The 26,710-nt window shown below is 38.9% G+C and overlaps 2 protein-coding genes across 4 annotated transcripts; one reads left to right on the plus strand and one right to left on the minus strand.

The window, feature by feature from the left end:
• Positions 1 to 348: 348 nt before the first annotated feature.
• On the minus strand, positions 349 to 6,317 carry LOC130913726 (uncharacterized protein C2orf81 homolog). Of its 2 annotated transcripts, none has more exons than XM_057832540.1 (4): positions 6,217 to 6,317; positions 3,162 to 3,426; positions 2,424 to 2,636; positions 349 to 2,301 (listed from the first exon to the last, which is right to left on the minus strand). In XM_057832540.1, the coding sequence occupies exons 2-4, from the start codon at positions 3,393 to 3,395 to the stop codon at positions 1,564 to 1,566; spliced, it is 1,185 nt and encodes a 394-aa protein (XP_057688523.1). In that variant the 5' UTR covers positions 3,396 to 3,426; positions 6,217 to 6,317; the 3' UTR covers positions 349 to 1,563. The 2 variants fall into 2 exon arrangements, with proteins under 2 accessions (XP_057688523.1, XP_057688524.1); XM_057832541.1 differs by lacking the exon at positions 6,217 to 6,317 and adding an exon at positions 5,573 to 5,663.
• A 533-nt stretch (positions 6,318 to 6,850) lies between these two features.
• On the plus strand, positions 6,851 to 25,773 carry wdr54 (WD repeat domain 54). Of its 2 annotated transcripts, XM_057830937.1 has the most exons (10): positions 6,851 to 6,924; positions 7,040 to 7,419; positions 7,568 to 7,630; positions 18,338 to 18,404; positions 18,546 to 18,602; positions 18,722 to 18,849; positions 18,977 to 19,077; positions 22,154 to 22,316; positions 22,396 to 22,470; positions 22,552 to 25,770. In XM_057830937.1, exons 2-10 carry the CDS (start codon positions 7,195 to 7,197, stop codon positions 22,681 to 22,683), a joined length of 1,011 nt encoding a protein of 336 aa, XP_057686920.1. In that variant the 5' UTR covers positions 6,851 to 6,924; positions 7,040 to 7,194; the 3' UTR covers positions 22,684 to 25,770. The 2 variants fall into 2 exon arrangements, with proteins under 2 accessions (XP_057686920.1, XP_057686921.1); XM_057830938.1 differs by lacking the exon at positions 6,851 to 6,924 and having other exon boundaries at positions 7,195 to 7,419; positions 22,552 to 25,773.
• The last annotated feature ends 937 nt before the right edge of the window (positions 25,774 to 26,710 follow it).

Consider the following 26,710-nt stretch of genomic DNA (forward strand, 5'->3'; position numbering starts at 1 on the left):
AATTTCACCTATTTTGAGGAAAGATTTACACTGAAAACAAGGGAATTTAAGTTTTTTTTTTCTTCCAGTTTTAAGGAGGTGGGTTTTGCAGTGCATTATATGTTCAGGTGATTCACCGTTCGATTCAAACCTTTGTTTTCAAAAACTACTAAAGATACATTTTGAAAACTTCCAGAATAAATGTCTGGATTTTATTAGCAAATTTCAACGGAAATATTTGAAGTTAACATACACAAGAAATACAAACGTGTTATTCATCTTTTAACTATCCAGGAATGCAAAAAAAAAAAAAAAAAAAAAAAAAAAAAAAAAAAAAAAAAAAAAAAGATAATAATAAACGTTGTTTTAAGACCACTCAAAATTGTCTAAATAAATTAAATATCCCAAAAAAACACTATTGCTTTTGTTCACAAGCACAGCCAAACGCAAAAAAAAAAAAAAAAAAAGGAAAGCTCCTTTGGGCTGCTTTAAGACCACATAAATATAATTAAAATGAAAACTGGGGAGAAGGTGGTAAACCTTGGTTCATTACATTTCTTGCAGTTTAATTAACGTTAACAGTAGAAAACACTCAGGTGGATATTCCTCTCAAAGCAAAATTCGTCATGTGCCCCCCCCATACTAATATCCCTCGTCTTCGAAGGTGGCGCAGGAGGCAGCATATTGCATATGGGGGGTGGGGTCAAGTCATCAGCCAATCAAATATGCGTTTGAGGGGAAAAATGGACTGGCACACCCAGCAAGCGAAAACAGACCAATGTAAATCTGAGCATAATGAAAATAATTCACTTAATAATGGTAGGGTCTTTTCTATCCTTACAACATATGGGAAGACAAATGACCTACAGTATATAACAGAAGTCACTGTATAATTCAAATAAGGTTGCCCAAAAGTTGGTGGAGACAATTTGAGCATCCTGAAAAGTTGGAAGTGTTATGTCCCTACCGTCACTATGCAAACCTACACCCTTGCTGTCAACACTCATATACTCATTATGATTGGAGCTCCGAGTGCAATGTATTCTCTTGGAATGGTTAAAACTACCCAACTAACCCAGGGGCGGAACTTAGGGAGGTGTGGCCGCTCCCGGGCCCCTTTGCGAGCGTAAAATGGCCGTGGTTGGGCAAGGGGAGGGTCAAATAGAAAAGTATGATGATGTGCGGAGCTGCAATATAGTGTTTAAGTGTTAAAATATCTCTGCCCGCCGCTTGGCTGTTGTCTGGAGGGGCCTGCAAAAAAATTCCACATGCCCACACATACACATACACATACACACAGCGGACGATCGTCTTGAGGTGCCAGCAAAAGTGTGGCTGTTGGACCGTCCACTCAGGGGGTTCCATTTATGCTCATCGCACCCAAGCCCTCTTCACATTTGTTCCGCCACTGAACTCACCATTAAATTCAACTCAATGGATTAATTTAATTTCCCTGTGTCCCAATGTTAAAAATTATTCAATTCTTCGTGTCCAAACACTACGTGAAATTGTACTTGACAATAAAGATGAACTTATTTACAAAAATAACAAAAGTATCAATAGACCTACCCAGTTGTGTTATAATCAAAACTTGAATTTGTCCAAAGGCAATATTTGGGTAACCTGTGGTGGACATCCTGTCGTCAACTCATCCACAGGGAACTCCGGCTTTACTGATTCACTGTTTATTGGCCTCAGTTTGGCAAACTGAGCTTGTGATTTGAACTGATGTGGGCCCATTTGTGTTCTCCAGGGATCCTTGAGACAAACACCTTTGGCCAAACTTATGGTGTCCATCCTCAAAGCTCGAGCCATCATCCTCTCATCTTTAATGGGAGACAACCTCTCGGGTTGATCAGGTTTCCAACAGGCTCCTGTTGTAGCAATCTGCTGCTTACTAGGCAAAGGCCGTAGTTTGGGTTGACCACTTGATGGTTTGATGCTAGATTTTGTGTGTTTGTCAATCTCGTATTGAGGAGTGATCAAACGTTGTGGCAAAGATGATTGATTAACCTTCAGTATAGTTTTAGTGTCCTTTGGTGGTTGGGTGGATCTATTGTCACTCGTTTTTGTTTTTTCTTCATGTTGCAAAACAGTGCTTCGGGGAAGCTTTGCGGGTAAAGAAGCCTTCTGTTTTTTCTTTGTGGAAATGTTCGGTTTAGGGCTAGGACTTGGTTCTTTGTCGCTCACATGCTCGCAGGGACTTATTTTCCCTTCGGACATCTCAGGTGGGGTGCTGATTTCTGGTGATGTATCGCTTTGAAGATTTTCTTCAAGATGGGCAAGCTCAAAGTCCGCACTGGTATTAGTTTCCTGGTTGATCTGAGTACACAAAGTGAAAAATCAATCATATGCATAGTTAAGTCTAGTGAAACATACAAAGTTCGGTGCAAACACAATTGAGTTGTTGTGATTGTAAAACCAAGAGATAATTTAAAAAGTACCTGCGTTGACACGGATGCAGAGTCAGATGAAAGTATACCATGTATAACGGGAAAACATCCTTCTGCCCAGACATCTGGAGTGATTGGTATTGGTTCGGAGTCTTCTGTTGCCGACAACGCCATGGGATCTTCCCCTCTATCTCGGCAAATAATTTTCCTCTCCACAGTTTGTGTGAAGAAACATTTAGCCCAGTATGCAGTGAAAGATGGTAGCTGAAAAAATTGTGGTGTATATTAGGGATGTGACAATATATCAAAAATGTGATATATCGCGATACGCAAAAGGTTATCGATATGCTTCCCCCAATAATCGGTATATCGTTTTAAAAAGCTGTCACAAAAAAATAAGAACCAACAGGTTGCTACCAAAATCTTCCATTAGAATAGTGTCTATGTTAGCTCAATGTCTGCCATTGATGGCAGTAGACATCCAATTAATTTTGACTTGATTGGACGTCTAGTGCCGTCAATGGCACTGAAGCAAGAGCATTCACAGCCAGGCTTTAGTAGGCGTTTACAGGTCATTTAGTGTTCATTTTAGGGTATTTAAAGGTTACTTTCGTTTGATTTTGAGTCACTTCCTATTCATTTGGGGACATTCTTGAACGTCATCGACATGAACAAATGTTCATTCGCTGCCACCCTCCCACTACAAATGAATTGGGGCGTCAACTAGTGATAAATCCTGATGAGGACAAAGACAATTTTAAAAAATGGTTGGATGGATGGATGTTTTACCTGTCTTTCAATGTGCACATTGTAGCAAGCTTCCATAACATTTGTCATCACATCAGCCATTATCTCTCCTACAACATCTTCCGCTTCCTCTTGGACCAACATGTCTATCCATTGGCTCTGAGTCAGACAACCTGGGATAATGTCTTCCTCTTCATGCTCATGGTTTGGCAGTGGTGACACACGGGCAGGGGCCTTGCCCTTGTCAGCTTGGGCTTTGGATGTCGCGCGTGACATCTTGATGGTTAGGTCAACTAATTTGAGCTACCTATGAGGGGCAATAGATAAGAATTACAGTTAAACATAATGCAGTGCGTATCCAGGTCAATGAAAACTGAAAATATGACATCACACATGTTGTGGAAATGTGAAGGTAAATTATGATACAGTAAGTAGTATAGTACACTGTTAAAGGCTGTTGTGAAAGTCATATGGAAAATAGTAGCACACTCTGGTGGCGATTTTTAAACCTGCAATGGCATGCTATACACATTTCTAGACTCTACATCAGGGGTCCTCAAATACAAATCTTGAAGGTCCACAATTATTTTTTTCATACAAGCATGGGCCCATTTATTAATGTCGGTCAAGTAAAAGGCAGGTCGAAGGTGGTAAAGGTGGTTTTCTTTTGACTAAACAAAAATACAACGTACATTCTGATTAAATAATAAATAAAATACATAAAATATAATAAATAAAATAATAAAATAAATTAACAAAACATTTTTTGACTTAAAATAAAAATACAAAAAAAAAATGCAAGTACAATTTTTACTCATGTACACTACATAATTGACAAGATCTGTCATTAAGGTGCAAACAATAACTATTGACAGTACATTTTGTAATTGTAAAACACTGCTGTACAAAAAAGAAAACGTGCAAGCAGTACAGTACATGTTCACTTGTTCAGAACATAAATGACAAGCTCTGTCATTAAGGTGAAAACATAATTATTGACAGTAACTTTAACTGTAAAACACTGCTCATTGAGAGAAATGGCATTTGGGGGGTCACAAAGCTGTTTACTGACATCATCAGCCAGTACTTCAGTGAGTCTTGTGGTTGATAAATCTGAGAGTGAGATTTGTTTTATTTTTTTTTTTTGTCATTTCCTCCTTTTCTTTCCCTTGTAACATTGCTGTCATCAGTTCAATCATACTCTTGTATTATTTCTCCATCAGAGAATGGCTTCTTGTGTTTGGCCAACAACCACGACGCTCTGAGTCAGCACTCCATTGCAATGTGTTGTTGTGTCATAGATTTAACAATAACCTTGCTTGACTCTTGATACCACTGCTTCAACCTGTTGATTTCTTGCCTTCTCAATTCCGATTTAGGAGGAAACTTCTCTTCAAAAGAGCTGTGCTCTTTAACATAATAGAGTTTAAAATTGTCACTTTTTATCAGAGCAACTGTCTTTAAGCATATTAAGCACATATATTTGGTATTTGCAGTTGGTAAAATGGACGCATATTTGTCATTCCATTCCTCATTGAAGCGGCGATTTTCGTTGTCCACTTTTTGTCTCTTGGTGAACGTTGAGCATGTCTTTTTGTTAGATTCGGTCTTCTATTGGTGGCATGGGTGGTGTTAGTGAACGTTGCTTAATGTTGTGATCTTGAACGTTGCACGGATGCAGCGAGAGTACCGGCGTAACACAGTGAAATAAATAAATTAATCATGTTCGCTCACAGTATGACTCACATTCTTGAATGAAAAATAAAGTACACGACAGCATGTATAAACAGATTGCACAGTGCCAGGTGCCACACGTGTTTGAGGTTGCTGACACTGCTGCGGTCCGTCCACGCTAGCTTGTAGCATGCAGGCTCTCTCAGCCAATCAGCGCATCGATGCACACTCTCTCAGCCAATCAGCGCATCGTTGTCATAGAGATGACAACAGAAGTGAGAACATGGAAGATATTTGACTAAAAATGAAACAGAATTTAGCGATAGAATAGTAGCGCATAGCAACAGATTGGCGATTCATGCAAATGATATATGTTGAAAAAACTTTTTTTTTTTCATTTGTCCGTGAGTCCGCAGAGAAGTGTGCTGTGGTCTGGTCGTGGACCGCGGTCCGCTAATTGAGGACCTCGGCTCTACATTCTTAACTCGTGTGTATAACCAGGGGCGAAGGTCCATTTTCAAAAGTTGGGGGAGGGGGGTGGGACAAAAAAAAAAACTGTAAAATTTTAGAGAATAATGATAAAAGTTAAAGAGTTAAACAGCATCTTTTACTGCAATTCGCCGTCAAGTTACCATAAATACTCCATATAATAAATCCTTCCTAGAAATAAATCTAAAGTTATAAAATGTCATTAAAATCTGAACTATTTCTAATATCAATATCCAGACAGTTAACCGTTTAGTGACGGAAATAAATATTACAGGCAGCTTGTCTCTTACCTGTGTTACTGTGAAATTATGCTTAGGTATTATTAGCTTTTCACTTAGTTTCACAGCACTCAGTAATGGCGAGTACAGTCTGACCCCTAGATTATAGCTCAAAGGATGTTTGAGAATTTGCGTGTCTGTGTTTGTGAGTTCAGGCTCTACCGTTGTGGAATGGACTAAACCATTTTCAGAGAAGGTAGAGGAGAGAGAAAGATTCTAATATTTTAAGAGCACATTATTGCGCGACTAAAATAAGAACTGAACAGATTTTACTTTGAATTTCGTCGACGGCTCCAAAAATACTTATTGTGTCAAAATATTGGGGGGACAGTTTAGTTGAGGAGGGGGACGTGTCCCACCCATCCCCCCGGGATAGCCGCCCTTGTGTGTATGATTTTGTGGGCCATTCGAGAGGAACTATTTCGCGAATTCAACATAAATAATAGATGATATTTTAATAGCTTTTATTGATATATCAGCGTAACCAAATGGACAAAAAAAGATTAAACAGAATAATACCGCAATCCAGATCTGTTCAAGATTGGTTATTATGTTTTCACAATTTACAGCAACATATGGTTGCCATGTTGTTGTTTGTGGCATTGTTTCAATCAGTTATCTACTGAAAACGCAATGACAACAACAAACAAGCATACCTTCAATTACTCAGCCCGCGGTTGTGTTGAAGTTGTATTTATTTTCAAGCCGCGGTTGTGTTGAAGTTGTATTTATTTTCAAGTAGTGTTTGCGACTTCTTTGCGTCCATTTCCGGCTATGGACAACTATTGCCTAGCAACGCAACTAATGACACTGACGTCACAAGTTGTCTTTATCATAGATATCACTTTGACAAGGCTAGATAATAATGTCTGCTGTGGAATAATCAAAAGGAGCGTCGTCACTTGTCGGCCATTTTGTGTCGGAGCCATTCGATGCATATTACTGGTAATGATTACAGTACTTTGAAATAGTTAGAGATTGTTCAATCAATTTTTTAAATTGTTTAGTTTTTCATAATTGTTAGAGATGTAGTAATTATACTGCATACTTAAGAAACACTTTCTCAAAAATCTAGACTGAATCACAGCCACGTTAGCACGGTTTGTTGCAAATTAAACAGTTAGCAAATCTGTCAACAATTCAGCAAGTTAAGAGTATTTCAATGGAGTAGAACTGTAAATCCCTCACCTTGCGTCCACAATAATCGAGCTCTCCAGATACGCAAGATGGCCCCCAGTTACTTACGCCGCTAACTTTCCTTTTAGACATCTAGTCATATAAAAAGTGATGTCTATGGTCTCTATGGCTGCGGTAGACGCCGAGTAAATCCAATCGAGATAAATGCGTATTTCAAGATAACTCAGGTGCCAACACTTGTTTTTGTTTTTTTTTAAACCAACAATTGCTCTTATTGGAGTGTTAATAAGAAAACACAATAACGTTGTTATTGTTTAGAATTATTTCACTCCGTAATTGCAGGTGGCTTTTTGTGCAAAGCGGCTTCGCTAGCCTAGCTGCTAAAGCTAAGGAGCACACAAAGCTGAACGTAATGCCGTTTTCACTGAAATTCCCATCCAACATGACGACGGAACAAGAGTAGACGTACAGACGTTCCGAAGTGATATTGAATCAAGATGTATCATAAAGAGAAGAGCATCCAGATTAAGAACAGCGCGTCTGCGTTGTACAACAACCTGAGCGTGCTGCGCATCGCTCCGCGGCGGCTCACCTACTTCACGGTGGTCCACGCCAATGTGGTCAACATGGTCAGCGCGTCGTGGGATGGACTCAACTACTCCCACCGCCAGTTGCAGTCCAAGGAGCCCAACGTAGCCACCAGTCCATCACTCGTCATGCAGGTCGGGGTCGTACCACAATTGTAGGATCTCATTTTGTTGTCATAAACCATCCCTTAAATTTGAAATGAATTGGACGTCCATCGCCGTCAATGGCAGCCAATGAGTTAGTCTGTGTTCATGCAACATGTATTTGTGTTTCTTGCAATAGGCCGCATTTTGTGTTTTGCCCTCTCGAGACCTGCTTGTGGTGACATCACAGAAAGGCATCCAGGTGAGACATTGATTATATATTAAACTGGAAATGAATACATCACATTATGACTACCAATTGTGTGTCCTGAGGCGAACATCCAAATATATGCGGACGATACAGTCCTATACATACACGGACCAACAAAAGCAGCAGTGGCAACTAAACTTATAAGTGCTACGGTCGAAAATCAATGATTGACTAAAAACCAGTGTAGTCTCTAATTAAACATTTCTAAGACAATTGGTATGTTTTTTTTTTAAAAACTGAATTCACAATTCTACACCAAATCCAAATATTGTATCTGGAAAAAACTTTAAATAGTTCCAGAATTTAAGTACCTACGTAGGTATACTAATAGATTCAAATCTCAACTTTAAATCACATGTCACTAAAATTGTCAAAGAAAGTCAAATTTAATTTAAATTGTAGGTATATTAGCAGTAGGACCTCCGGAAATGTTTCATAGGGGCGGGCTAATGGGGCCACTTAAAATCTTGGGGTGGCACACCAAAACTAAAAGCCATAAATTCAGTTATTTATTATGTTGTTGTAGTAAACACTAACAGGCAAGTAGAAAACTGTCAGAAAGACTTTAGGACACGCCTACTGTTACACCTTGGTTTATTGTGCTATATTTCAAGTTACTAATGATTTAATATGCATAGTCCATAAAAGTCCAGGTAATATTTGGATTTCCACAGCTACCGCAATCTGGCTTTATCCTGGCCAGTGGGGTAGCCCAAAAATTTATGGGGCGCCATTGTGTATCAGGATTCAGAAACTCCATGTCCACCCAAGCAGCTAAAATATATGTGCATGCACTCAGTGATGTTTTGACATATGATTTACAGTGTATTGCATAACCAGGTCACCCACACCAATGTCAAACCGTTACAGTCCCTTTATAAACAAACACTTCGAGTGCTCGATAATAAGCCACGTCATTATCACCACTGTAACATTTTGTCCAAATATCTAATTTTGACTTCTTATAAAGTTCATGATGATCTGCATCGCATATAAAATCCTTCATGGTGTGGCTCCTACACCTCTTAGTAACTTGATACGTATAAGATCTAATAACAGTCACCAAACCAGAGGAACATCAAGAGGTAACTGTGATTTCTTTACGAAAAACTGAATTAGGTTAAATTAGGTAACTTTCTCTGTTAAACTTCAAAAGTGTGGAATGGTATTCCCACATCAATCATAGAAATCACCACTTTGAGTTTATTTCGCTCACAGCTAAAACATTGGCTCTTAAGTTGCCAGACCTGTCAGCACCAGAGGTGGGAAGAAAAGCCAAAAAAAAAAAAATCAAGTAAGAGTAGTCTTACTTATAATAATAATATTACTCAAGTAAAAGTGGACATCCAAAGAATTACTCAAGTACAAGTTAAAAAGTATTAGTTGAAAATTATACTCAAGTAATGAGTAATATTGTAAGTAACTGCTTACAATGTCTAATTTTTAATGTTTTTTTCTTAGCAGAACTTCATCTATATGAACTGTGGTTATTATAATGTACTATATTATATTATATACGGTGAGTGTATACACTAGTGTATATACACTCACCGGCCAATTTATTAGGTACACCATGCTCGTAACGGATTGGACCCCAGTATATACACTCCGGTGAGTGTATATACACTCACCTGCTACTTTATTAGGTACACCATGCTAGTAACAGGTTGGACCCCCTTTTGCCTTCAGAACAGCCTCATTCTTTGTGGCATAGATTCAACAAGGTGCTGGAAGCATTCCTTAGAGAGTTTGGTCCATATTGACATGATGGCATCACACAGTTGGTGCAGATTTGTGGGATGCACAGCCATGATGCGAATCTCCCGTTCCACCACATCCCAAAGATGCTCTATTGGATTGAGATCTGGTGACTGTGGAGGCCATTTGAGTACAGTGAACTCATTGTCATGTTCAAGAAACCAGTCTGAGATGATTCCAGCTTTATGACATGGCGCATTATCCTGCTGATAGTAGCCATCAGAAGTTGGGTACATTGTGGTCATAAAGGGATGGACATGGTCAGCAACAATACTCAGGTAGGCTGTGGCGTTCCAACGATGCTCAATTGGTACCAAGAGGCCCAAAGAGTGCCAAGAAAATATTCCCCACACCATTACACCAGCATCACCAGCCTGAACCGTTGATACAAGGCAGGATGGATCCATGGTTTCATGTTGTTGACGCCAAATTCTGACCCTACCATCCGAATGTGGCAGCAGAAATCGAGACTCATCAGACCAGGCAACGTTTTTCAAATCCTCCATTGTCCAATATTGATGAGCTTGTGCAAATTGTAGCCTCAGTTTCCTGTTCTTAGCTGAAAGGAGCGGCATCCGGCGTGGTCTTCTGCTGCTGTAGCCCATCTGCCTCAAAGTTCGACGTACTGTGCGTTCAGAGATGCTCTTCTGCCTACCTTGGTTGTAACGGGTGGTTATTTGAGTCGCTGTTGCCTTTCTATCAGCTTGAACCAGTCTGGCCATTCTCCTCTGACCTCTGGCATCAACAAGGCATTTCCGCCCGCAGAACTGCCGCTCACTGGATATTTTTTCTTTTTCGGACCATTCTCTGTAAACCCTAGAGATAGTTGTTCGTGAAAATCCCAGTAGATCAGCAGTTTCTGAAATACTCAGACCAGCCCTTCTGGCACCAACAACCAAGCCACGTTCAAAGTCACTCAAATCACCTTTCTTCCCCATACTGATGCTCGGTTTGAACTGCAGGAGATTGTCTTAAACCATGTCTACATGCCTAAATGCACTGAGTTGCCGCCATGTGATTGGCTGATTAGAAATTAAGTGTTAATGAGCAGTTGGACAGGTGTACCTAATAAAGTGGCTGGTGAGTGTATACAGTTGTGGTCAAAAGTTTACATACACTTGTGAAGAACATAATTTCATGGCTCTCTTGAATTTCCAGTTATTTCTACAACTCTGATTTTTCTCCGATAGAGTGATTGGAACAGATACTTCTTTGTCACAAAAAACATTCATGAAGTTTGGTTCTTTTATGACTTTATTATGGGTTAACAGAAAAAGTGATCAAATCTGCTGGGTCAAAAATATACATACATGGATCTGAAAAAGCGAATCATTGACTTGAACAAGTCAGGAAAGTCACTTGGAGCCATTTCAAAGCAGCTGCAGGTCCCAAGAGCAACAGTGCAAACAATTGTTTGTAAGTATAAAGTGCATGGCACAGTTTTGCCACTGCCACGATCAGGAAGAAAACGCAACCTATCACCTGCTGCTGAGAGAGAATTGGTCAGGAGGGTGAAGATTCAACCGATAATCACCAAAAAGCAGATCTGCCAAGAATTAGAAGCTGCTGGAACACAGGTGTCAGTGTCCACCGTCAAGCGTGTTTTGCATCTCCATGGACTGAGAGGCTGCCGTGCAAGAAGGAAGCCCTTGCTCCAAAAGCGGCACCTTAAGGCTCGACTGAAGTTTGCTGCTGATCACATGGACAAAGATAAGACCTTCTGGAGGAAAGTTCTGTGGTCAGACGAAAGAAAAATCGAGCTGTTTGGCCACAATGCCCAGCAATATGTTTGGAGGAGAAAAGGTGAGGCCTTTAACCCCAAGTACACCATGCCTACCGTCAAGCACGGTGGTGGTAGTGTTATGCTGTGAGGCTGTTTAGCTGCCAATGGAACTGGTGCTTTACAGAGAGTAAATGGGATAATGAAGAAGGAGGATTACCTTCAAATTCTTCAAGATACCTTAACGTCATCAGCCCGAAGATTGGGTCTTGGGCGCAGTTGGGTGTTCCAACAGGACAATGACCCCAAACACACATCAAAAGTGGTAATGGAATGGCTAAATCAGGCTAGAATTAAGGTTTTCGAATGGCCTTCCCAAAGTCCTGACTTAAACCCCATTGAGAGCTTGTGGACAATGCTGAAGAAACAAGTCCATGTCAGAAAGCCATCAAATTTAACTGAACTGCTCCAATTCTGTCAAGAGGAGTGGTCAAAGATTCAACCAGAAGCTTGCCAGAAGCTTGTGGATGGCTACCAAAAGCGCCTAATTGAAGTGAAAATGGCCAAGGGACATGTTACCAAATATTAGCGCTGCTCTATGTATATTTTTGACCCAGCAGATTTGATCAATTTTTTCTGTTCACCCATAATAAAGTCATAAAAGAACCAAACTTCATGAATGTTTTTTGTGACAAAGAAGTATCTGTTCCAATCACTCTATCAGAGAAAAATCTGAGTTGTAGAAATAACTGGAAACTCAAGAGAGCCATGACATTATGTTCTTCACAAGTGTATGTAAACTTTTGACCACAACTGTATATATATATATATGTGTGTGTGTGTGTGTGTGTACCACATTACTAGTCCTTCTAAAAAATAGCATATTGTGATGAAGTTCATTATTTTCCAAAATGTTATGATAAAAATTAAACTTTCATATATCTTATATTCATTGCAGAAAAATGAAGTAGTTCAAGCCTTTTATTGCTTTAATATTGATAATTTTGGTAAAAAAAAACTTAAAATCCCTATCGAAAAAAATAGTGTTTTTCATCTGATCAATTTAAAAAAAGTTTTTAATCCAAAAAAAGTCAACCTTCAAATAATTATGTTCAGTTATGCACTCAATACTTTGTCGGGAATCCTTTGGCAGAAATGATTGCTTCAATGCGGCGTGGCATGGAGGCAATCAGCCTGTGCCACTGTTGAGGTGTTATGGAGGGACACCATGCTTTGATAGCGGTCTTACTGTAGGCTGTCCCCTGTGTGCTGTATCAAGTGGGAAGGAAAGAGTGTGGCAGAAAACACTGTACAACCAGAAGATGTGACCGGACCCTGAGGAAGATTGTGGAGAAGGACCGATTCCAGACCTTGGGGGAACTGCGGAAAGTGGGCTAGAACACTGTTCTGTGAAAAGATTTGGGGCCGGAACGTCAGTTAATTGAAGGTTGACTTTTTTTTGGATGAAAAACACTTTTTTTATTGGTTGGATGAAATATGCAAATGTTTGGAGTTAGAGATTTTTTGGTTTTCTTTACTTTTTTGCCAAAATCATCTATATTAAAACAATAAAAGGTTGGAACTACTTTAGTTGTGTGTAATCTGAAATATATGAAAGTTTAATTTTCATCATTACATCATGAAAATTTTGAACTTTATCTCAATATGCTATTTTTTCAGAAGGACTAGTACATTACAATATTAGGCCAAAAAGATCACTGAAAAAAATCTTTCAATTCAGACCAGAACAACATTATAGACCCTACTCACGTGACGTCACAGCCACGCCCCCGCGCCATGTTGTCCGTATAGTCGTCATGTTAATGCATTAGCGCTTCGTAAATTCCTCCTATTATGGCGTGTTTTTCTGCTCGTTAACATTAATAATCAAAATGGTGAAGTCGTGTGTGGCGGTCGGTTGCAAAAACAGAGAAGATAGACGGAGAGGCTTGAAGTTTTACCGTATTCCGAGAGACCCGGAGAGGAGACCGAGATTGACTGCTGCAATTCGACGAGAAAACTGGGCTCCAAACGACTACCAGAGATTATGTAGTAATCATTTTATATCTGGTAAGATGCATTTAATATATATTTAGAGGGTTTTGGGCTGACAACCACAATTAAGATCATTGCTAGGCTAATCGCCGACAATATACACTCAGATGTTGTGAATGAACTACCTGAAAATATATAATTATAAGGGGATAATCAGACAGTTGTCATACAATTAATTTACAATTTCCCTATTGAGGTCAAAAGCCAAAAAATAAATTCAACTAGGGACAATCTGGAGTAGTGCTATCGCACTTCATATTTATTACATATTATATACGTATGTAGTGAGAGTGCTATCGCTAAACCATATAAACATTAAAAGCCCTAGCTCCATTGACAAATGACATGAAATACATTAGACTTGACAGTGGATGTTGGCTAGAACAAAAGATTTTGAATTGAAAATTTCGTAACTCACCTTCCCGAGCACACGATAGATTCCTGCCGAATTTTCGTGGACGAGGACCTGTTTCACCCAACCAGCAACGAAGTATTTATAAGCCTCCAAGCTCTTAAAGTTTTTCAAACTTTCGTGAGAATAGGCTGATTTTGTGTGGACAAGATAGTTGTAAATATCAGGGTAGCTAGCAGATGTCAGGCAAAGACGGCGAAGAAAGCAGGTCGAAAAACATCGATTTAGGCATCAAACATGGATCTGGCGAATGGATAAACTGAAGCTTTTCCACATAACGCCTTTTATGCAACGCATCCAATGAGTTTACAGTGTCAGATAACACCGGGGCTTCCATGAATTGCTCTATAACTTGCACGACTAATTGAAAATAATGAGAATAAGTCTAAAAAATATGGACAATATGGCGGCCGGATACAGCGACACGTCATTTTGTGACGTAGGTGAGTAGGGTCTATAAAACGTCACCTGTCCAAAGAGCATGAGTGCCCACTAGTGGAGAAAATTACATTGTTCCTCTTCCATAATGTGAGTCGTGGTTATTGTTGGAACGTCTCATTGGTGAAACTTAGACAGCCACTCTCTGCATCTCTGGCAAAAATAAAGTCAGTATGTAGAATAAAGATAAAAAAATGTAACGACCAGTGTTGTCACGGATTACTTTAAAAAGTAATTTAATTACTGATTACTGATTACACCTCAAAAAGTAATCTAGCGAGTTACTTTACTGATTACTTTATTGTCAAAGTAACTAAGTTACTTTAAAAGTAACTTATTAGTTACTTTTTACCAATTTTTCTCCTTTTGCTGCCTCAAAATAAAAATAACTGAAAAATGTCATCGCATGTAATTGAGTTTTTCCACATAAGACTTAATCTTTGAGTTAGCGTAGGTTTAATGAGTCGACCACTATTGACTCGCCCTAGCTTAGCCATTCCGGAGCCCTAAAACTAACAAATAACTGACAAACTGCACGAAATTTGTTTAAATCAACTCCAACGACTAATGAAACCCCCGCTAACTCCAAGATTAAGCCTAATGTAAAAAATTCTGAACTTCCCCTTTGAAATAAAGACCTAGCCATTAAAATGTTGTCTATAAAAGTTGTAAAGCAATAAAACAAACAACAAAAATTAATGAAATGAACAAAAATCCTACAACGTAAAGTTTTCATAATGGGTCAAAATCATTTTTCGAACAGATCATGTGACATATTTTTGTCATCTTTACTGGACGGATATATGAAGTAATTGCTGTATCTCCAGTGAGCAAATGCAGCCGTTTGTTCTGTCTCTCCGACTCCTTTACTGTTAGCATTCGGATAGGCAGCCAAGTAGCCATGCTATGTTGTTGACTGCCGTGGCAGACGGCGCGCACGCACACAGCATGGTAATACACGTGACCCGTTGTTTTCCCGATGAGAAAACATGAGATGTGATGTAACTCCCAAACTCAAGAGCAGTATTTTCTATTCAAATGCTCTTCGTATATGACTACAGTAGAGCTGTCCCGACTAGTCGACATTGTCGACGTCATCGATGACGTAAATGCGTCGACGGGATAAAACATGCCGTCGACGGATAATGAGGGGTTTAAAAAATTACATGCAGATAAAGTTTAGAATGGTGGGCGCTCGCGATGCAAGCGGTTGTTACCGGCACCCCCAAGGAGGCCGCTGCTATTATCAATGTGACCGGCATTGTCAGATTGAGCGGAGAGAAAGAAAGTGGGCGAGCAAGAGAGAGGGAGGGAACGAGATCCGTGAGAGTTGGAAAAGTGCGCGGGCAGCGCGGAGTTAAGTGGCTGCATCCATCACGTTTTTGTTTTGGTCAATAAAAGTATCCATAAAAAGCCATCCGACGCCTCTCGGTATTTTTATGTACGCCGCCGCCTTCCTGAGGAGGAAATCGGACGCACCGACGACAACGAATCAAGTGAATCGCCAGTTCACTCCTCACTGCGGCGAGCAGTTAAAAACACCGCCAATTACCAAGAAGGGCAGAATTGGTAACACGTTGAAAGCGGCATAAAGCCAAAAAAGGGTACCAGACTAGCCAGAGCCTGAAATTATTTCAAGGAAAATATGGAGGGTGCCACCACTGTGTGTACTCTTTGCTAAGCTGAGCTCGCATACCACGGTAGCACGTCGGCTATGAACGAACACTTGACACGCCGTCACCCAAGTGTATTTCGGAAGACAACAGTAAACAACAAGCTAGTGGATTGTAAGTCCATACAACTTTCTAACGATTTTTTTTTAAAAATTGAAGTTGCCTATATGTGCGTCGTATCAACGTGCATTTTTATTTAATAATGGCCCTCAACGGCTTCAATACGCTTTTGCGTACCAATGGCTGACAACTGTATTTGCGGCGGACACGAGAAAATCACTTTCTCTCGGCCCCACTGAGTAATTATTTCCGTGATCCCCCACCCCCGTCAAAACACAGACAGACGACAGAGACATCACCGGAGCTACTGAAAAAAAGGACTTTTGCTGAAAAGTGGCTGCAGGAGGTACCATGGCTAGAAGCAAATGATGCTCGCACGGAAATGTGGTGCAACATTTGCCGTGAGAATCCCAATGTCGCTAATAAGAGCAGCGCATTTTATGTAGGGTCAAAGAATTTTAGCCATCCAAACTTTGAAAAGCACGAAAAAAACAGAGCATGTGGCAATTAAGCAAACTATCTATGTCAGATAGGACCCCACTCGCCCTATGGACAAGTGGCGGAATAAAGTTATTGTAGAACAGCGCCATGCGTTGACAAACGTGTTTTTGCTCGCATTTCACAAAGCTAAACATGCACGTTCAATGAGCTCGTATGAGGAGGATATCCCATTTTTACAAAGGCTTGGAGTTAATGTGAGAGCCGCATATGAATGCCCTTTATTTTGAATTGGTGCTTTTATGTCTATTTCTTTACATTTCACCTCAAAGTAATGGCAATTTTGTTGTGCCAGTTGATGTTAATCAAGTGTTAATTGTTTATATAATTAATTAAAGGTAATTGGCTCTAAGTAAAGCTTGTCATAATTTTATTGCATCAGGCGGGTCGGCTCTCAAGCTCAATGAGGACCAAGTCACATCTCCAGGTCCTCCTCTGAGAACCTGGGCAAAAAAATTATGTGCACCCCTGTATATGTGTGTATATATATATATATATATATATATATATATATATATATATATATATATATATATATATATATATATATATACACAGTGGGGAGAACAAGTATTTGATACACTGCCAATGGGAAAACCCATTGACAGTGTATCAAATACTTGTTCTCCCCACTGTATGTATATGTATAATGGAATTATATAATATTTTATTACTATTAAATGTATTAGGATCATTGAAGGTCCCACTTGGGGGGGAAAAAAAAATCCTGTATATACATAATATAATAAAAATATATATGGAAACACAGCACTGGCCTGCTTACTGTAATCCATGACTGCACTAATGTTAGTTACTTTATATTATAAAGTATTATTGTATTATTGTGTATATACCTATAGTAGTATACTATAAAATTAATACTATATATTTAATTTTTGTTACTATGACTATGTGTGCCTTTCATTCAAAATAATTGTGGTAATATTTCAGTGCGCCCTCTGCTTTATCTATTTTTAGGTCAAAATAAACAAAAGTTGAACAGTTTTCCCCTCCCCCAAAAATGTGGAATGCACACCAGAAAGAGGATCTGAACTCACACAAAGTATTCTGAAAAACATTGCAATTCATTTTAACATTTAGAACAATATAGACAATGACATACCGCAAAAAAGAGTAAGAATTGTTTTGACTCCTGTTAAAAAGGTGAAGTCACTGTGTTTCCGTTTACATTTTTTTGCACCAGTTAATGCCAGCAGCATATGACCTCATTGTTTGTGATTTATTATTGATATGTTATTTATTTATACGTTAATAAAGAATTTAGGTGTTCCAAAATGTTTTTTTGTGAATTAATAAGCTTTAACAAAAATTTCATTATTAAATTAGTAAAAAAAATAAAAAAAATATTAGTCGACTAATCGTAAAAATAGCCGGTTGACTAATCGGGAGGAAATTAGTCGTTTGGGACAGCCCTAGACTACAGCAGTCTTCATTCTACATACAGTATGAGGCAACAACAAAATAGTAATGCACAGGCTCCGAGGAAACTAACTTTAATCAGATTACTGGCTTGGAAAAATGAACGCGTTAGATTGCTCGTTACTTAAAGAAAGTAATGAGATTACAGTAGTGTTGCCCAAAGTAGTGGAGTAAGGGTAGTGTTACTTCTTCACAAATCTACTCAATTAAAAGTAAAAATTATTTTGTTGTAAACCTACTCTAAGAAGTACATTATTCTCAAAAAGTTACTCAAATAAATGTAACTACCCACCTCTGGTCAGCACTGAGCCTAGTGTGCAATCTTGCATGTGATACTGTTTCTCATTTATTCTTTCTTTCTTTGTAATTTTGTACATCTCTGGATTTTATTGTTTGTTTGTTTTTCCCCCAAATATTCAGTAATGCTCTCTACTGTGCTTTTTTATCGTGCGATTATTATTAATGAAAAATATTTTACGATTTCCTGGATGTCTATGTATATCTGGCCGAGGACTACCGATGAAAACTAGCCTTTTGGCTTATTCTAGCAGATTTTACAATGATTTGTAATGTTAAAATGCACTGTCCTTGTAAATAAATCAAATAAAAAGAAAATCAATAAATGTTTTTGTTGTCTTTCTAAGATGTATGAATCAGATGGCTCCATTATGGTGTATTGGCATGCACTGGATACTCCTGAAACACCGACAGGTAACATTAACACTACAAACCTCATTTCCTTTTCTCAGACACTTCATTAGGTACGCATGCACAATGTAATTTTTTTTTTTTTTTTTTTTTTTTTACTCCTACCTTTCTTGCGTGTGTCATACATGTTTCATTTGCCCTCAGCTCAGGCTGTGTTTGCTCGGGGGATCGCTGCTGTCTGGGAAAATTACATATGTGTGGGTAGGTAGCTGGAGGAGTGTTAGCTCACCCAGCCAACACCTTAAAGTGAGGACAAGCCTTATAACAAATGGATGGTTGTGTCAAATTCCAGAGTCTCTTGTTTGTCTCTCTAATTGAAGGTCTGTCCTCTTGTGGAATCCTGGTATTCGATGTTCCTAATAAAGGTAGCAATATAACCCTGTCAGAGGTGTTGGAGGAACATAAGGAGCCCATTACTGACTTGGCTCAAGAGTGCTCTGGCAGCCAGGTATTATAATGGGATATTCCTATTTAATTTTATATCCTTCTACAGTATGCCCCCCACTTTTTTTTAATTGTGCATGTTTAGTGGAAACTTAAAGCAGCCAACCTTCACTGAGCTTTTCTTCATTCAGGAGTGCATCGCCGACCTTGTCAGTGCTGATGATGGCGGCACTTTGTGTGTGTGGAAGTCGGGGGAAGAGTTTCAGCTTCTCAACAAGATTGGTGGATTTGAGTAAGAATAAAATTAACTTTTGACATTTAGCGGCTGTCCTATTCGTCACACAGTTTTCCCCAAACTGTAAAAGTGCAATGAAAGAACTGGACTCTTACTTATTTAAGAGATTTCACCTTTGATCCAATAAGGGTTTTCAGTTCTATATCATTCACTAAGCAAACTATGCTAATACTGTATAAGGACCACTACTGGTTAAACTCCATTATTCATAATATAACACAAAATGGTAGCTGCAAATTTGACATTTAAATTTGGAAACGGGTTAGTGAGCAGGCATTTAACAATTCATTTGAACTACAAAGCCAATCCATTTGAAATGGGAGGGGCGAATAAACAAATGAGCCGCCAATGACACTGAAAGATGAGCATTCACAGTTCCAGTTTAAGTGAATTGGACATCTATCGTTGTCAATGGCAGGCAATGAGTTCATTTTGCGTCACTTCCTTGTAATTCTAAGATACTTACGGGTCGCTTCCTGTAAAATTTGGATCATTTCCTGTTGATTTTTGGGGCATTTCTGGGCTGCTTCACGTAAATTTGGTTTGGGGGCATTTTTGATCACTTCCTTGTCATGTCATTGGCTGCCATTGACGGTGCTAGATGTCCAATCCATTTTGACTGGGAGGGACAGAAATAATGAATTTAACTGCCAGTGGTGTCTTTTTTTCACCTAAAGGGTACCACGGATAGAAAGACGTGTTCTTAAAAGATGAATGTAAGTACGAGTTATAATAATTTGATTTCAAACCCCTCTTAATGTTTTCGTTTTCATAATATTTGTAAAATTATTATTACATGGTAAACTATTGTGTGATCCAACTTATTCCAATATTATTATGGACATAGTTAGCATCCAGAGCTGTCATGTGCTTTACATATGATTACGGTATACAGTGAAACACAGCAGTTTGATTATTTTTGCTGATAGCCCGGGGCCATGCATAACAACACACGAAAATGTTTGCCTCTACTGAGACGTCTAATGGTGTCTAATGACGTCTTACCTTTTTTTTTGGTCATGTAAAAGCAGATGTCCAGATTGTTCATCATCCTGCCGGTTGTTTCCCGGTGAATAAGCGACACGGAAAATGAATAAATGTATTAAACTTTGTTTAATTGCTGGCTATTCGTATCATTTTCTGCCCAACAGATTATAATGAGGGCTTATTATGCACATTGAGATCTAAGAGGCAGAGAAAGATGAGTGGACACAAGGGTTTTAGATCCGTAGCTCGGAGCGCGCTGTTTATTGGCATAATATTCGTCAACTCCTTCACAACAAACATAAGTATCATATAGTGAAAATACAACAAAAAATAATAGTCGTATCGGTCAAAAAAATGTTCACAAAAAGAAAAGTGCTTCAATCTGTATTAATGAGGCCCTATTCTCACACTGTGAAACAACAATGCAAAAAGAACTTGCATTCACAAATTCACAATCAAAATAGATATGCAAAATACACATAAAACCTTCTCAGACTTTGGTCAAACTTAAACATTTTAGCAACTCGTTAATCTCAACAAATACACTGGATGGCAATATTTAGTCACAATATACAGACTATGACACTGGGAGCCATTATAAGGAGTCTTGTTTGTTGTGAAGACAACACTCAAAGGACGTAAGGCACGATGGACCCGCATTAAACAGGAAACTACAGCGTCAAACGAGGGACAAAACGCACTCATTTGCTTGAGCTCTTATTAATTTAAAACTCGTCATTGACACCTTGTGGTGTATTTAAATTACTACCTTACATAGTTAAAGAGTGACACTATGAAGTACAGCAGCGTACCCATGTGACGTCACCGCCCTGCGACGTAAACAACAATGGCGAGATACTATTTTTTTTTTTTTTTTTTTTAATTTTGCAAATTTTATTAAAACGAAAACATTAAGAGGGGTTTTAATATCAAATTATTATAACTCGTACTAACATTTATCTTTTAAGAACTTCATGTCTTTCTATCCGTGGTACCCTTTAAGTATAAGTACAGATACAGGGGCAAAAAGGTAAAATACTTGAGTATTTTTTTCTTACATACTTGTACTATTACTTAAGTAAAAGTACAAAAGTACTTGCTTTAAAATATGCAGAAAGTTTGAGCCAATATTAAAAGAAAAGCAGAAAATTCATTAACTGCTCATTTTTATTTAAAACTGTAGAATGAGAAAAAACAAACAATAAAATTGCCTGGACTGTAAACAGAAGCTTAACAAGCTCCAAAACTCCAAAATTTAGCTTAACTGTAGCTTGCAAGCAACTATCTGGTGCATACCCCCACCTACTGTACAAGAGTGTGCAGCACCCATCTGAAAGCGTGCTGCTCTCACTGTTAGTTTTTAATTGGTCGACATCTTGTTCACCTGCCTAATCTTGCTTATACTCGTGTTGCTGCCTCTAGTGCTCAATTATGGTACGGTTGCATGGGGCTTATTGATTGCGGCGAAAGCATGAAAACTAAACTATCAATTCCCAACAAGAAAAACGAAGAAAAGTAACGTGCAACGCAAGTGACAATTTGAAAAGTAGTGGAGTAAAATGTACAGACACGTGCAGTGAAATGTAGTGTAGAAAAGTAGAAAATACCACTTAATTTTTGTACTCAAGTAAAGAACGGATACACAAAAAATGTAGTTAAGTAAAATAACGAACTCGACCAAGCAAATCTACAGTTTTAAAAGCATGTGATTATGTATGCACAGTATGAATAAGCTACTTCGTCAGGCAGAACATCCTCCAGGGCTGGTTTAGACGCCCTGGTGCGCCGCTTCTTGCCCGCGGGCCGTACATTTGATTTTTCTCAATCCGCTGTCTGTCATTGTCAATGGCACTGAAAAATGAACATTCACTGCCGGCCTGTCTAATTAGTGATGAGATTGATTGTGATTGTCGTCAAACTTTGTGTACCTTTCCTACATTATTCCCATCCTCCTGCGTACATGGTTTTGCGTCACTACCTGATCTGTTTCTTTCCACTGTCCTCTCTCTTCCTTATCACTCACTCCCATAATGTAATTGCCGCTTTTTTGTTTCCTCAATGCAATGATCCTCAATCTTCTTGTCAGTATGAGCTGCTCATCCGTGAAGCTGTGGAAAGGTACAGCAGTGGCAGCTTACGGAACAGGCCAGATCCGTCTTTACGAGGCTGTGACGGGAATTTTGCATGCGGAGGTCAACGCCCACGCCCGCTGGATCTACTCATTGGATATTGCTCCGTTTTCTGGGCTGGTGAGTTTAGAGAAACAACACATCTTTAGCCTGTTAGTTGTTGTCGTCAGTCATTTGAATGTGCTGTTGTGCGCCCTAGCTCCTGTCTGCTGCTGAAGATTCTTTTGTCAGGGTGTGGCTACTGACAGTAACGCCAGAAAGCAACAGTGTTGAGGTAAAGCTTTCCAATAAACAACAGTAAAATAGCTCATTTTCTAGTTTAACTGCACAACCTATTACTCTAATTTTCTATTAGGTTGCCCATTTACATAATGAATGTGTGACAGACACACAAATCTGCGGAGCCAAGTTCTGCGACGGAGATGGCTACGCCTTCGCTGTGACAGGATATGATCTCAACGAGATTATAAAATACACGCAGACATAGGACTTCAACTGTATCATGATATATTATGGATACCAAACAGATGTAATACAATATTTCCGCATAGCGATCCGAATTTAGCGCAGTCAGAAGGGCAGAGGTTCTAGAAGTGAGTGTCAAGTTGCAGGTTTTATTTTATTTTTTTTAAATCCAATATGTATTATGTTGCAACTTTTGTGGTTGTAGATGTGCGTTATCTCATTAAAAATGGATCTAAATATCCTTTATCTGTTTTAAATGCTCAGTAGATAGTTTTTAATGGCAAATTTTTAAACCATTTGTGGACTTTATAAGCCCTATTCACAGTGATGTCACTCAATTTCCGGATTACTTTTGGGTTAGCGGAGTGTACCTTCAGTATTCAATGGTGATTGTGTGCACTGCTCCATAATCCAACAAAAGTAATTTAAATTCAAAGGAACAAGTTAACATGAATATTTTTACATTTGTCTCGATAATGTTATCTGTCTTTTATGCTTTACCATTCTGAAATTATCGTTAGTTCGCCTGGGAATTTATGCTATAAACTAATTCTAGTGATGCCTGTGTGTATCACAGCCTTATTTTTCTTGTTATTATGATTAGATGAAGAATAATGATAGAATCGTACAATAATAGAAAAGTGATGGAATCATCCAAAATAGCCGTAACAAAGGATTTCTTGTCATCATTTTAGTTAAAATTTGTGACTGCATTTCATACAATTCTGTTGGTGGCTTTTTACCTTTTTCCATTCTCAGACCCATTATTTATTTATGTGACATTTGAATCACTTACTATCAGAAATACGTTGTGAAGTGAGGCACAGGTAGTTTGCTAGCATTATTAGCGTTACTTAGCTTCCGTTTCCACCTAATCAAGAAGTATTCATTGTAGTTAAATTCGAAATATGTATACATTTAGCAAGACAACATATAGCCTTGTCATAAATAGTATTAATCTTCATTATACCTTTCGAAATGGAATGTTTATGCATTGTAGACCCTGGTGATCCATATAAACTCTGGTGTTTCACAGAGGGATACACTCACATCAGCAAACCCAGAAGAGTATATGACGTCATGTGAAATACCCCCATTTTAACTGGGGGGTCTCATTTTTGAGTGAGGAATCCAACTGAAAAAAAAAAGTCCACTAGAGGGCAGCATAAATTTTGTAAAGATAATGGACTAAAAAGTCAATCACAATGCTAGTGACTGAGCATTGGTAGCTTTTTGTAGGATTTCTTCATTAAAAACAAACGGAACCTACTCAGTGACAACTACTAACACCAAAGTACAATCACAAAACACTAGTTGTAAATAAATAAATGCCGGTTTGCTCATTGTGTGTGATTGATGGCTATAGCTGGAAGTGCTAACAGTGAATGATCATGTTTCACTTCCATCGATGGTGAATAGGGTTGGCCATAGACTTAATAATATATATTATAGACTTCATATTATATATTATAAAGTCTAAGGGGTGCCAACCGTCCTTTGAAAAATGGAATCGTCCCATATTCAGAAACAAAATATATATTATGAAGTCTATGGGTTGCTAACCATCCCTTGAAATATGGAATCATCCCGTATTCAGAAACAAAAGTGAGCGTTCCGGGACGCACTTTGTCCTTTAATATCATGTAACTTGTAAATAGTCTCATTTGTAGAATGAACGAATACTAAAATTATGATTAATGGGGTCCAGAACCCGCAGCGATAAGTGAAAAACCGCGAAGTAGCCCCCCCCCTTAAAGAAAAAAAAAATGTGTTTAATGTATTTATTCAGATTTAGTATTGGAAAGAGATACATACTTTTTTCCCAAAAGTATAATTTTTAAAAAACTTTTATGTATTTATATATTTTAATAACTGGTTTTGAAGCCCTTCAAATGTAATAATTTTAATTTTTAAACATGTTACTATCCCACCAAATTATGTTTAAACACTAATAAAGTAAAAAAAAAAATGCTTGTCTTTATTAAATGCTTCATTGAGTGAGTCCACTCAAATTCACTCAAACTGCTCACTTATGCACAATGAGTTGCCACAACAACTGTTTAACAAGCTAAACGATGATTGACACATGTGCCGCTGTGAAGTTTCAGCTTCCAAGCGTCCTTGGCAAGATCAAAACTTACCGTCTGTCAATCATCGTTACCTTTAATAAACAACTCCAGTGCACTGCCTGACCAAGAAAAGCAGCAGGAGGGAAAGTGAGGCTATGTCTACACTAGGATGGATAATGGCCTTAAACATGTAATTAGTTGGAGTATACGGCATGTCGGCCACACTAGTATGCCTATTATCCGGATTAGTTGTTAGACGGATAAGGTAGGCGGGTAATGTTACCCACCGCCTACGCGCTGCGTAATATGGACTGCTGTCTCTGTACAACATTCGGATATTCAGGAAGGGACATCATGCCGTCGCTGTTTTTAGTATGGCATGACAGCATGTAAACAATGGAGGCACGACGTGGCTTTCCTGCGCTTTTCCACACATTTTTCTTGAACCTTCAAACTACCTCTCAATAATATGTTTCAATTCAGTCCCCATTTGGGGTCCTCCCATCACAGATGAGGTGAAGATGAGCGTTTTTTACAGAGCTCGTTTCCGAGTTGTCTCACATCACCCAGCTACGGGGTTGGCCCCTCCCAACTCAGTGCCAACCGAACATAAGTACTGTATATAAAAAAGCATAGAAGAAAATTAAACCACGAAAAGTGACGTGCGTGGTACCCCCAGTCAAAGAGGCGCGCGATCATTTTTTTTTCTGAGACATTTCTGCCTGTCAAAATTGTCGCCACTTCCAGGATCGCCACTTTTATGCACAAGCAGCCTGGTTGCGGCTTCCAGGAAATATACCTAGTGCCACAATATATGCTTCTATTGGTTATTCTCCCAAGTGGTGAGAGCGCAACTGAGCATCGATTGTAACATTCCAAGTAATGATGTCAGGCTTTCGTTGTTTTATAAAGGTTTATTTCAATCACAACTTGGCTCCTGCTCGAACAATCCGAGCGTGCTCTCCCTTCCTCTCTCACTCCTGCATGATGCGTTCGATTGCGATCACGGAAAAAACAGTGATCACAAACTAATGACAGTCTAGAAGGTTTAGTAATTTCGAAATTTGCCGCGGGCGAGGAATGAGTTTCCGTTTCAGAGGTAAACCGCGCGGGCGATGACGTAACACATGAGGCTTCTCCTTTTTACACGTGTAGTTTGCGCAAATGCAGGCGTACCTTGCTGAAGCGGGGGAGGGGGGGTGGCTTAAAAGCACCTTAAATGAAGTGTGGACAGGTATAAAAATAGTCGGCAAAATACCCTGGAAAAAATTATCTGTCCTAGTGTAGACGTAGCCTCGACTACATGATCGGATCGGGACAGCTCATCTATATTTATTTATTTGTGTTTTTTAATTGAAAAAAAAAATCTGCGATGGACTAAAGGCGCGAAGTTGGAAGCGCGAGGTAGTGAGGGATCATTGTATCATAAAAAATAACTTTTTTTATACAAAAAATTTTTTTTAATGGTGCCTGTTATCAGGCCGGCTCTACCAATGAGGTGTCCCTTATTTTTTTCAGGAAGTTGGCAACCCTAAAGGTGATAGACCTCTGATCTATTTGAATTGCAAACTTTTCCCTGTCCAAACAGATTGGACGTCTACCGCAACGATTAAGTTAATAATGAATTTACAAAATGTACCCACAGCCTTTAAAATTTTCATTGATGATGAGTGTCAGGGCAGGGTCACTAAATATATTTATTTGCTATCCTAGCGTAGCGCATCTCCCATGCACTTTTTAATTTTTGCTCATATCATGCGACGAGGTCTCCCGGTAATCCGTCCACCTTATCGTGATGAGATAAGAAGAATCAGGTCAGCGAGGAATTGTACGCTGTTTATCGGTGTGCGGCTAAACTAAATCCCAGAGTTGTAGTCTTTCTGCTTTGCAGTCAACACTGATCACATAACATCAAGTGACAAGACTTGTTTTGAAGCCACACACTCATGACATGTTACATAACTTAAATTTGCGAGGTGC

Source organism: Corythoichthys intestinalis, chromosome 3, assembly GCF_030265065.1.
Source record: "Corythoichthys intestinalis isolate RoL2023-P3 chromosome 3, ASM3026506v1, whole genome shotgun sequence".
In the NCBI taxonomy this organism is placed as follows: Eukaryota; Metazoa; Chordata; class Actinopteri; order Syngnathiformes; family Syngnathidae; genus Corythoichthys; species Corythoichthys intestinalis.

Excerpts from the sequence above, each read along its gene's own strand:
- wdr54 (XM_057830937.1), top strand. The coding sequence starts at position 7,195 with ATGTATCATAAAGAGAAGAGCATCCAGATTAAGAACAGCGCGTCTGCG. Across the intron at positions 22,317-22,395 it reads TTGCTCCGTTTTCTGGGCTG|CTCCTGTCTGCTGCTGAAGA; the intron begins GTGAGTTTAGAG and ends TGTGCGCCCTAG. Across the intron at positions 22,471-22,551 it reads CAGAAAGCAACAGTGTTGAG|GTTGCCCATTTACATAATGA; the intron begins GTAAAGCTTTCC and ends ATTTTCTATTAG.
- LOC130913726 (XM_057832540.1), bottom strand. The coding sequence starts at position 3,395 with ATGTCACGCGCGACATCCAAAGCCCAAGCTGACAAGGGCAAGGCCCCT. Across the intron at positions 2,637-3,161 it reads ATGTGCACATTGAAAGACAG|CTACCATCTTTCACTGCATA; the intron begins GTAAAACATCCA and ends CAATTTTTTCAG. Across the intron at positions 2,302-2,423 it reads CTGCATCCGTGTCAACGCAG|ATCAACCAGGAAACTAATAC; the intron begins GTACTTTTTAAA and ends TTGTGTACTCAG.